At 39.6% G+C, this 13,325-nt stretch overlaps 1 protein-coding gene across 1 annotated transcript; it reads right to left on the minus strand.

Annotated features, from left to right (window-relative positions):
* Positions 1 to 1,584: 1,584 nt before the first annotated feature.
* LOC123481163 (forkhead box protein D2-like) lies at positions 1,585 to 3,168 on the minus strand. The gene has a single exon (XM_045212399.1). It carries the CDS (start codon positions 2,841 to 2,843, stop codon positions 1,881 to 1,883), a length of 963 nt encoding a protein of 320 aa, XP_045068334.1. The 5' UTR covers positions 2,844 to 3,168; the 3' UTR covers positions 1,585 to 1,880.
* Between the last annotated feature and the right edge of the window lie 10,157 nt (positions 3,169 to 13,325).

The following is a 13,325-nucleotide window of genomic DNA, read 5'->3' on the forward strand; positions in this document are numbered from 1 at the left end:
TATAATTCAACATTTACATGAATAATCTGTCTCAAATACTCAATCTTCATTATAATCCATGAGAAATGTCTGTTACTTTGGGTTCAAACAGTACCAGAATCATCTCCAATGTGGCTCCAGATATTTCAAATGATATTAAGAGGGTAAGGAAACCTTTGTATTCCTCTTATGTTTTGTTCCTTTTATGTTTACAAATATATAGCAAACAGTATCACAAATTTACTTGATTTGTGATATCTATCAAGTTCTATAGCTATTTGTTATTAATTACTTTAAAATATTGTTTTAAAACATCCATAATTCCCAACCAATAAACAATAGGGCTTACATTTTCTTACAATGTAATATTGCTTTTATTTTCTGACTACTAGAACTATATTCCACGAATCTGGTTCTAGCAAAACAGAGTTAAATCATGTCTTGTTGATGTCTATTTAAACACATATTTGAATAAATCCTCAACTGGCAACGGTTCGTTTGTGGTATACCTCTTTGAATAGTAGGCTATAGGCTCAAGCTACATTTCCCATACAAAGATATTAAAACATTTCTAAATAAAAAAATCTTATAAGGAATGCTTTGGAGAGAGACAACCAAATGCGGGTTTAGGAATTACCTCATAATCTGACATTAAAATATGAAGTCTTTGAATGTGTTGAACAGATTTTTTCCATTTTTGGTTTGAGAACGAGCAGGCTGTGTGTGGCCCCATGACGCAAAATCAGGCAATTATAATACGATGTTGAACTAATGGATGGATGTGGTGTAACTCAACTGACAATCTGAAAGCTGCGCAGCTGCACAGACCGTTACTGCTGGACTTCAAATTTAGAAAGAGCATTAATTTACAATGTGTTTATATATCAGTTTTTGGGGATGAATGGCAAACGACAGCGAGCTGCTGAAGAACAACCACATTGAGAGAGTTTCATAATAAATAAATAATTGCAGTAGGGCCTATATTGTAGTCATAAAAAAAACGACAAATAAAAAAAAGTTTCATTTGCAGTATCAGAAAATCATCAACATGTAGGCCTAACATATTTTCCAGGATATTTGATTTAGCCTAGATTAGAGTAAACACAATATTGCTTCTCGTTCATGTGATCCATATATAATTTGATTCCGCACATCACTTGATCCCGAGTCCCTGTTTCGACAGACACTTTTAAAGCTATATGGGCAAAATTGGACAATTATTTTAAGAATTTGATTTGACTTAATATAGGCCTAAACATCATATAATCGAATAAAATAATATTTTATTATTAGAGAAATGCTAAACAGCCAAACTAAAATTACCCTAATTTTGTAAAAAGTTCTGAACATAATTTAACCCATGCATCATCTACACACTCAACAAAATTCTGAATTTAATGGTTTTCTTGCTGAAAGATACAATCAAGTTCACTGCGCATTTAGGCCTACTATAGGTAAAAAAAATGTGCAGCTATATTTCCATCAGTTGTTAAAGGCATCAATGACAGATCTTCATTTGCGCAACATTGACAGGTCAGTGACGCAAAGGCCTATAAGAAATATGACTGAGTTAAATATGTTGTTTTAAATAATTCACTTTATTTATTTCCAAATGTAAAAGGAAACTCGTCTGTTAAATATTTGCATTTCAATGGACAAATGTAATTTTATACTTTAGAAAGAAAAACGCAAGATGCTATGAAAAATGTAATCAATGCAAGGCATAAATCTACAGCATACTTAAGAACTTTTCAAATAGGCCTAGATCAACAAGAAAGTCCATCCAATTACCATTGGCAAAACACCTGTGTTTCCACAAGAGCTTCAAAAATCTCTATCACCTGAGATACAAATCAACAATTTAAAGTCTGAAACACAACTAAAATATTCACAAGCACGGCTCATTTAGCCAGGTCAGAGGTGCTGCGCTGAGTCTGTAATTTCTGATATTCTTGATGTAAACTGACAAGATGTGGAGACGCCGCGGAGTGGAACAGCGCAGGGGACGCGTATGGAGCGCTGGAGGTCAGAGCGGAAGAAAAGGTGGCACAGCGGCCCGGATTGAAGGACCCGATAGTGACAGGCTGCTGTGATTGAAGAAAAGCCTTGGCAGCGAAAGAGTTCCGGGTAAACAGGCTCGACAAAGCCGGTAGGAGGCTGCTAACAGGTGGGATGGTGGGCGCGCATGACGAGTGTGCATGGTGATGGAAGCCGAACGGATATATCTCCAAACTGGGTAGCTGAAGACCCGCTGTGCCAAGTCCATAAGTACCATAAAAGTTGTGAAAGACACTGGGCTCTAGGGGTTGCTCCTTCAGCACCCCGAAACGAAAATGCTGGCGTTTGAACCTCTTCCTTCGACGCAGAAAGCTCCCATTCTCAAACATGTCCGAAGAATTGGGGTCCAGCGTCCAGTAGTTTCCCTTCCCTGGATTACCAGGCTCCCGGGGCATTTTGACAAAGCAGTCATTGAGCGAAAGGTTGTGTCTGATGGAATTCTGCCAGGCAGGGAACTTCTCACGATAATAAACGAAGCGGTGGCTGATAAAGTCACATATCTCGCTGAGGGTAAGACGCTTTTTGGGGCTTTGTAATATGGCCATTGTTATCAAAGCGATGTAGGAGTACGGAGGCTTTACCGACGCCGGGCTTTTACTTGCTGCTGGAGGACAATTCGACGTGGGTGAGTAGTCCTCCCTTTCCTCGTCCTGCCCGCTCGAAGACAAAAAAGTATCCGGTTCATGCTCTGCGCTTCTCGCCTTTTCCAAAGGTAAAGACACGAGATTCTCCTCTCCGTTATCCCTGAGTCCTTCTCCTACTACGTCAATAACAAAATCTTCCATGGGCTCCAAGTCCAATGTCATAGTCCACGGGCAGAGCCAATATCACCTGTCCCAACAGGTGGGAAAGGGACAGTTCTTTGAAATGGATAGATGCTCACGCGCAATGCTTTGCCTTCTCCATTCACAAAAAACAAGCTTAAAATATGTGCGCTTAGCCCCCTCTCACGAGAGTCCTCTAACGATAGTCAAGAGAGACAAAAAAAACTTCAAAAAACCCAAAGCCTTTTTATCTCCAAACAAACACGAAATTGAACAACTTTTTAGCCTTAAACGGAGAAAGGGGAGGCTGAGAAAAGTATGAAGCACGGTGAGTCTTCCAAGATGTCCAGCATCCTCTCTCGTTGGTTTCCTGTTGGAACTGTAACCGTATTGGATCAGGTGACTGTGATGTCATGGTTATGCTCGAGGAGAAGCTCTTAACCAATCGAAACAAGGCAATGGGTACCAAAGTACCACCCGTTAACTATCATCATCCATCACTCCAATATCAACATCATATTTCAAATTCCATTCGGTAAATTACCATTCGTTTAATAAGTGACAACTATAGGATCAATACGGTGGGGGAAAATGATCAAGTATAGCCTAATCCTGTTATCCAATTAGACCTAGGCCTACTTGTGGATGGCTATTCGAGGCCTACTTGTGGATGGCTATTCGAAAGATCAAATATATGTAGGAGTAGACATTTGGCCGCACTAGATCATCTGAACTATCACCACATCAATAACACATTTAAAAAACAAAATGGCCTTTAATTGTAATTTCGTGAAGCACCAAAAACAAAGATAACTCAGTATAAGCCAATTACCATTAATCAACTCTTCTTTTTTTCTGAATAAATAATAATGTCCTACCAAGAGTGTTTCGAACATGTTTCTTATACTATTTTAACAACATATGCCCATGTGCAAAAAATGGAGGTGAGTGTGAATTGAAGCCTCCATCACACCGACAGCCTAATTGCGTTTTGGTACACCAGGAGTACATTCATTTCCAATGGAACTCTGTGTTTGCCTTGCAGCATTGTGTTGCAGAGGCAGTTGCAGTCCATTCTGTGTGGTGCATACGTTAGATTTATCGAACATATGCATCTTATTGTATGCATAGACGGCTTGACAGTAGCAGAATGAATGTTGAACTTTTGTTGTACACATATCCAGATGATGCTGCGTTACATTTGGTGTAAAACACTGTAGGTGTGATCGAGGCATAAATTCTAACATACGCACAAATGGCACCGGCTAAACAACTATAATGTAGGGAAGCGTGTTGAGTTAGTAATGTTGAAAATACGAAGTTTGACATGAAGTTTAATAAAATCAAAGTGAGGAATCATTTTAATTAGGTTATGCTCTTTCAAGAAATGATGTCCTTTGGATAAAGGCCTAATGCTTGTGAAAATATGACTTCATATACTGCAGCCAGAGGCCCACATTCAAAATGATGCAATAATGTAAAGGCTAGATTAAATCAATCAATCTAGATCGATCAAAAATAAATGTGGTAGGCTATTAATTTTAGTCAAGATAAGTGAGACAAATCAAAGGAGAGTGAAGATTAACAACACCACAATAATTGTGTTGATCTTGGGGACTTGCAGTGACGGAAGAGAAGTATGAGCCAACTCCATCATCGACACTTATAGTGGCAAAACAAATCGGTGGACAGTAGGCCGATAGGTCCCCTTCAGAAGGTGTCTATCCCTATAGACAGAGACAGTTCACGCGCCTTGCAACTTTTACAATTTATAGGGGGAAATGTAGCCTATAGAAATGTATAGTAGCCTAATTATGCTCATAACATGCTGCTATTATAATAGCAACAGGAATAATATTCGAGCATATTGAAACTAGGCTACTACATATGCCAATTAAATGTAGCAGCTAGCCTACTTGTTATTTCGTGATAGGCATATGACTAGATCTGGCTAAGGTAAAGATAACTAGGCTTGCTGACATTATTTTTCCTCCATGAGAACCCTATTTAGCGAGAGGTACCAGGATGGTCATAATGTCAAATTCCACACTGAGAAAAATGTAATTGATATGCCTTATTTCTCATGAACAGAGAAACCATAGTCCTGCTAGTCAATTGAAAACACACACTTTTAAATATATAACAGTCCGCGCTAACACTGCTAAATTGCCTTTTATATAGGCCTAATAGCCAACTGAGAATAAACTGGTATTATGATGAAAGTAATAGATTTGCACTTGCCAATTCATAAAAGGAATGCCAGAAGCGGAGGGCACTTTTGTATTGTTCGAAGGCCCTGGGTTGTTTGTGTTTAATGATTCAGTCCTTTGTTGGGATTTCCACATTTCCTATTGATACCCCAGGGCAGCCGGCGACGGGGCTGGTGTGGGTGGGCTACGTTACCGACAAAGCTGCAGATGATTTGCCAAATTCATCACGCATGTCTTCAGATTGGAAACAGGCCCAATGCCGTGGCGGGAAAACGCGTTGTGTGGTTTCAATAACAAAAATCTGATAATAATAGAAATTCGTCTGAATTTCCACAGATATGGTGCTATAATGACTATAGCTGGCACGAGAAACGTTATTCATTTCTCGTTGAAATGACTCGTTGAGAAACGAGAGATGGAAATGATCAAACCAACAAAAGGCCATATACTGAGATAGCCTATAGGCTAAATGACAGTTCATTATAATAAACAATTTAAAGTTAACGCCCCATCCGATATTGTTATTAGATGCACACATAAAATATGGTGCTGTCGCTTAAAAGTTGTAGTGCATCGTCATATCACATCATAAATTATATTTAAAGCAGCTTAGTCCTACAGAGAAATAGGGTTATACCCAAGTTAAATTCACCTGCTGATTAACGTTTTAGTAAAAGTATAGGAGTTCCATTAATTTGTTCTTCAGACCCCAGACTCTCTCTCACTCACTCAAAAACATACACACGCGCACAGTAAAGACGTTTAAAATATTATTCTTCAGACATTCGTCTACATATTTCTGTTTCCAATTCTGTCAAAATATTTGACTATCCCTTCAAGATGCTTTCATAATTCTGAGACACATGTGTATGCCTGATCAAACTGAGAGAAAAAAAGTAGACTAACAAATGTTTTTTATTAGGAAATATTGACTAGCACTTCAAAGACTGAGGATGTTTTCTGTCAATTTCACATAAACACCTCCTCAGCTTTATCCACTTAAAACCTTGGCAGTGCAGTGTTGAATGACTCAGGCATAATGTGAGAGGCATTGTATATCATGAATTACTAGTTCAGTCACATTTAAAGAACTGCTGAGCCAAACAACAGTGATGTAAGAAACTAAATAACGGGAAGTGTGTGCATATGTATTATTATGTGAATGAGTGTGTATGCTTGTCTCACTCTCTCTGCATTTATGAGGGATCCAGAAGAAGTGGGAATTTCATAAATCATCAGGTCAGTACGTTTTGCTTTACTATAGTTTTCACCATCCCCTTGAACAAATATTACAGCTCTATGAAGGAGTACATTTCCAAGGACTCGAATACAGTGCTATGAGTCTACGTCAAACCACATGTTAACTACAGAGGACCAAAAGCAATTTCTATTGTAGAATACCTACAGTCTTGTTGAGTGTGTCCAGGAGATACTTTTCTCCAAAAGTGAGCATGACGCCATCTTGTGGCATAAATGAAAAATCACACCATCACATTCAAAAACATTGCATTCTGAACAGACCGCATGCAGACCGCGCCATCGCGCGCATGTAGATTATTTCCTCCCACGCCAGACACGATCAGGACACGCATGTTGAAATATCAAAATTTACTCTGAACCAACTATATTAACCTTAATCCCAAATGCAAATCAATTTATAACATTTTTGACATGTATTTTTCTAGATTTTTTTGTTGTTATTCTGTCTCTCACTGTTCAAATAAACCTACCATTAAAATTATAGACTGATCATTTCTTTGTCAGTGGGAAAACGTACAAAATCAGCAGGGGATCAAATACTTTTTCCCCTCACTGTATATATATATATATATATATATATATATATATACAGTACCAGTCAAACGTTTGGACACACCAACTCATTCAAAGGTTTTTCTTTATTTTTACTATTTTCTACATTGTAGAATAATAGTGAAGACATCAAAACTATGAAATAACACATATGGAATCATGTAGTAACCAAAAAAGTGTTTAACAAATCAACATATATTTTAGATTTTAGATTCTTCAAAGTAGCCACCCTTTGCATTGATGACAGCTTTGCACACTCTTGGCATTCTCTCAACCAGCTTCACCTGGAATGCTTTTCCAACAGTCTTGAAGGAATTCCCACATATGCTGAGCACTTGTTGGCTGCTTTTCCTTCACTCTGCGTTCCAACTCATCCCAAACCATCTCAATTGGGTTGGGCTCCCGAGTGGCGCAGCGGTCTAAGGCACTACATCTCAGTGCTTGAGGCGTCACTACAGACCCCCTGGTTCACTTCCAGGCTGTATCACAACCGGCCGTGATTGGGAGTCCCATAGGGCGGCGCACAATTGGCCCGGGTTTGGCCGGTGTAGGCCGTCATTGTAAATAATAATTTGTTCTTAACTGACTTGCCTAGTTAAATAAAGGTTAAATAAAAAATGAATAAAATAAAAAAGGTCGGGTGATTGTGGAGGACAGGTCATCTGATGCAGCACTCCTTCTTGGAAAAATAGCCCTTACACAGCTTGGTGGTGTGTTGGGTCATTGTCCTGTTGAAAAACAAATGATAGTCCAACTAAACCCAAACCAGATGGGGATGGCATATCGCTGCAGAATGCTGTGGTAGCCATGCTGGTTAAGTGTGCCTTGAATTCTAAATAGATCACAGACAGTGTCACCAGCAACACCCCCACACCATAACACCTCCTCCTCCATGCTTTACGGTGGGAAATACACATGTGGAGATCATCCGTTCACCCACACCGCGTCTCATAAAGACACGGTGGTTGGAACCAAAAATCTCACATTTGGACTCCAGACCAAAGGACATTTTTCCACCGGTCTAATGTCCATTGCTGGTGTTTCTTGGCCCAAGCAGGTCTCTTCTTCTTATTGGTGTCCTTTAGTAGTGGTTTCTTTGCAGCAATTCGACCATGAAGGCCTGATTCACACAGTCCCCTCTGAACAGTTGATGTTGAGATGTGTCTGCTACTTGAACTCCATGAAGCATTTATTTGGGCTGCAATTTCTGAGGCTGGTAACTCTAATGAACTTATCCTCTGCAGCAGAGTTAAGGGTCTTCCATTCCTGTCACGGTCCTCATGAGAGCTAGTTTCATCATAGCGCTTGATGGTTTTTGCGACTGCAAAAGTATTGACTGACCTTCATGTCTTAACACAACTGATTGGCTCAAACGCATTAAGAAGGAAAGAAATTCCACAAAATAACTTTTAAGAAGGCACACCTGTTAATTGAAATGCATTCCAGGTGCCAAGAGTGTGCAAAGCTGTCATCAAGGCAAAGGGTGGCTATTTGAAGAATCTCAAATCTCAAATATATTTTGATTTGTTTAACACTTCTTTGGTTACTGCATGATTCCATATGTGTTATTTCATAGTTTTGATGTCTTCACTACTATTATACAATGTGAAAAATAGTAAAAATAAAGAAAAACCCTAGAATGAGTAGGTGTGTCCAACATTTTGACAGGTAGTGTATATATTTGCCAGAATTGCAGGAAATTAACATCAAAGTTGCCCATCCCTGACTTAGAGTAATTAATTCATCATTTACCACTTAGAGTAATAGACCAATCCAACATACTGTATCTGTTGACTAATACAAATACAAATACACATTTATTTATTTTTCACCTTTATTTAACCAGGTAAGCCAGTTGAACAAGTTCTCATTTACAACTGCGACCTGGCCAGAAATGTGCTGAATAAAAATTACTACTGTACATTCTCCTGTACATTTATTTTTAAAATATATAACAGCGGTCTCTGCCATTAAATAAAATAATACAACTAATATACTAACATTATTTAAAATAGATTAAATACATTTGTGCATATGTTGGTTCACACCTACAGTACATCAACATGGCTAGTTTAAAGCAGAGGTAATCTGATGGGGTCAAACAGCACCCTGGACATATGATCAGGGCCTTTTATGTTTTTAAGTTAATTTCCTACAATTCTACACATTTTTCCATTTGGCATAGAGAAAATGTTGCAGTTTTAAAGCAAGTTTTCTGCAATTCTACACATTTTGCCATGTGTCCGAGAGCACATTTAGCAATTGTATAACTAATTTTGTGCAATTACACTCATTTTGCTATGAGGCAGACAGACATTTTTATAATAAATGTTATGCAATTCTACTCATTTTGCCATGGGGCATAGAGAAAAATGTGCAGTTTTACCGCAAAAATCCTGCAATTATACACATTTTGCCATTGGGTGGAGAGAATTTTTGCAGTTTTAATTTCCTGCAATTCTACACATTTTGCCATGACAAAATCAATGGGGGCCCCTTGGAGATCAGGGCCCACAAGTTTAGATAGCTAGCTAGACTAACTTTCCAATCTAAAAAATGTTAGCTGACATGGGCTAGTTGAGTGACCATGTCAGTGACTGCTGATGCACAACCACATTTCGAAATTACAACTTGTGTATTCTACTTTTCTAACTCTATGAGTTCCTAAAAATACAAAGGGGGGGGGGGTCAGGTCCTCCACTCACACTATCTGTTCCTCAGTGTGGTCTAATCCTGCCCCCTCCACTGTCCCCCCTCCTTTCCCCGTCGTAAACCCCCGTCTCACAAAGCAGGCCCTGGTGTGGTATCACTTCATTTGTGACATCATGATTTTGCCCCATATTAAAACATCCGATTAAGGGAGTCGGCTAGTTGAAACACACAAGGGGAATCCCAAATCACCCCCTTCCCCTCCCACACCCCTCCATTTGCGCGTTCACGCACAAGCGTCCCAAAGCTGAAGGAGTGAAAATTATCGAGGGTGTTGTAGCATCTAATTAGACCCTCTGGTAGGCACTTCGATTGAGCCTGCAGCTTCCGAGCTATTGGAATACGGTAAGGCACCGCGTTATTTCACACAAAATAATGGAGAGGCTTGCGTAATTATATGACACTTGCGTTTGTTTATGTCTGGTGTCGAGACTTGACAAATGCAAAATATTAAATACCTACCAAATTAAATGTTGAACTGTTACTGAGGTTTATATTTTGTAAAATGACAGGGGGATTTGTTAATTTGAATTGCATGCTCGTTTTATTATTTAAAAGTGAAACATGAATTGCATCACGAGTGTGTCCTGAGGTTGATTGGTTTACTGATCCTCTCACCACTCTCTGGAAGTACCCTCGGAGATTCGTCAGCAACACGTGACAACAGAACGCTCACGAGGCGGTGGTTTGGGATTCTCCGAAAAGTTATGTTTGTGATTTACCTTTTTCCTGATGACATGACCTGGTCAGCAAAAAACTCTGGGCCCTTACTTTTGTGATGTCCTTTCAAAGTGTGTTGCGTTGTGGGGATATAAATTGTCCTACATGTCGACTGCATGAACTTTACAAAAATCATGTGATCAAAAGTAATCATGTTTTGAATGCAGCCATCGCCTGCATTGTAGGAGGCTCTATTGTCAACCAATCATTAGGGCGTTTTTGTTTGACCCACCCCAGGGTGACCAAAGACATGACTGAAACAGGAACAAACTTTGCCTCAATTCATGTATACAGTGGATATGTACAAATTAATGTGATATTTGAGGCTCTATCTCACACCAACTGATTGTACAATGTACACAAATATATTTTCAGTTTGTGAGTGTGATGAGGTAGTGCACACAAAAATGTACTTTTTAGCTTACGTTTTCATGTACTGAATAAAAATCTAAAGTTCAATGTGTTTCTATGGCATTTTCAACTCTACCGATATTTTTGTCACAAAAACTGTTGTGTTAAATAGCAAATGTGCCTACATGCACTAGTCAACAGCTCACATATACAGTGCGGGTAGGGAAGGCTAGTCTACATGATGAGATTATTATGAATATTTGTATTTGCCAAATGGCAGTCAAGCATTGATCATGTCACCAGAATAAGACCCTCGATATTTATTGGAAAGGAGCATCAATCTCATCACAGTGCACTTTCATCACCCTGTGAAGTTCATCATTTATTTAATCTGTAGCCTAATAAACTGAATGGTTTCCTGAGTAGTAGTGGGAGGACCACACACCATATCATAGCGTGACTCCAAGTTTACTGCGTTTCCACCACCATTTTGCGCATAACACATTTTAAAAGACACAAAAAGATCCCACCATGTCGAACAAACAAATGATCTGTTGGCATTTACAAAATTGTACTGAAACTTCCTGTTTCCATTACAGGCACAGCTGTTGTGATTATTTTTTTTTTTATATGTATGACTTTACTTGCATAAAAACTGTGGCTGGAAACGTGGTTAGGGACAGATAGACATTTACTGGGGGGGAGGGGCTGGTCCAACTCAAAATAAAAATGCACCCCCCTCCCCAACATTACAAATATTTTAATAAAATTAATTGAACACCCTCCCCCTCATAGAATTCACTCAAAATAATGTTTACGACCAAAAATAGCAATAACTAGCAACCCTGTGTTTATAAATGTGGATATCGACTTTGCCACTTCAGTATGCTTATGTGGCACAGTCCATGCCACGCAGGGTTACAGGCCAGAAGGATGAGGGTTCGCCGAACACCACAGACAAGCTCACTCTCCCTGCCTGTTTCATTACTTCACTATCAGAGCCAGCTGCAAACAATGATCAGCTAGGGGGAAATACGATTATCTACATTTTGATGCCATATTTATAATTCTATAAAATATATGCAACGAATTGTCCACCAACACGTTTCTGTGCCAATGCACCACACAACCAATAAACAAAGCATACCGATGTCGGGACCTTCAATATCATTGTTTGCGTTTTCAACACCACAATAAATAGACTATGTCAATCTGAACAAACAGAACATACATCCCTCCCTACCCAGTATCGATGGCTTGACAATCTCCAAATGTCATTCAACTTTTTGGTGTTTTGTAACAGATTTCTCTTTCCATTCATCAATTGGACACTGCACAGTTTGGAATGATTGATTGATTTTATTTGTCAGTTAAAAGTAGATTTTTAAAAGTGACTGGGATTGCACAATAAAGTCGCGGACTGATTTCCATTGTTGTCCCAATTTGTTTTACATAAATACATATACAATTACATAGATACAGACACTTTACAGAGATAGAGACAAAAAAATGCTGAACCGCCAGATGAGTATGAGGGGGGAGTTTAAGTATAATTCTTACAAACTTGTTTGGCTGGTAGCTTATTCTTTAGATGTTTGGGGCTGCTGGTAAACAATGATGTGCAGACATAATCAAAGAGACACTGGACTAGCGCACTTGCCGGAGTCTTTAGGGTGTCTATAGCTAGGTTTCCATCCAATTGGTGACAGATTTCATGCGAATATTCTAAAATCTTCAAAAAACAATATGCCATATCAGAGTTTCCTTTTGAAAAATTTGACGCCAGACAACATGACAAGGAACGTTTTAATTTACCAGACATTTGAGACATTTCACAGACATCCATATGCATTCAGATCCGACCTGGCGCAGGTCGGATCTGTTGGTCCCCCCTTTGCTGCTATAACTGCCTCCACTATTCTGGGAAGGCTTTCCACTAGATTTTGGAACATTGCTGCGGGGACTTGCTTCCATTCAGCCACAAGAGCATTAGGTAGAGGTAGGGCACTGATGTTGGGCCATTCTTTCACACCGATCTCGAAAAAACTATATCTGTATGGTCCTCGCTTTGTGCACGGGGGCATTGTCATGCTGAAACAGGAAAGGGCCTTCCCAAACTGTTGCCACAAACTTGGAAGCACAGAATCGTCTAGAATGTCATTGTATGCTGTAGCGTTAAGATGTCCCTTCACTGGAACTAAGGGGCCTAGCCCGAACCATGAAAAACAGCCCCAGACCATTATTCCTACTCCACCAAACTTTACAGATGGCACTATGCATTGGGGCAGGTAGGGTTCTACTGGCATCCGCCAAAACCAGATTAGTCCGTCGGACTGCCAGATGGTTAAGCGTGATTCATCACTCCAGAGAACGCATTTCCACTGCTCCAGAGTCCAATGGCGGCAACACTTGGAATTGCGCATGGTGATTTTAGGCTTGTGTGCGGCTGCTCGGTCATGGAAACCCATTTAATGAAGCTCCCGATTAACAGTTCTTGTGCTGACATTGCATCCAGAGGTAGTTTGGAACTCGGTAGTGAGTGTTGCAACCGAGGACAGACGATTTTTACACGGCCTACCACTTCGCAGCTGAACTGTTGTTGCTACTAGATTTTTCCACTCCACAATAACAGCACTTACAGTTGACCGGGGCAGCTCTAGCAGGGCAGAAATTTGATGAACTGACTTGTCGGAAAGGTGGCATCCTATGACGGTGCCACATT

This window comes from Coregonus clupeaformis, unplaced genomic scaffold (genome assembly GCF_020615455.1).
Source record: "Coregonus clupeaformis isolate EN_2021a unplaced genomic scaffold, ASM2061545v1 scaf0010, whole genome shotgun sequence".
Lineage (NCBI taxonomy): Eukaryota > Metazoa > Chordata > Actinopteri > Salmoniformes > Salmonidae > Coregonus > Coregonus clupeaformis.

Bases quoted from the DNA above. Each gene is read 5' to 3' on its own strand.
- LOC123481163 (XM_045212399.1), bottom strand. From the start codon at position 2,843: ATGACATTGGACTTGGAGCCCATGGAAGATTTTGTTATTGACGTAGTA.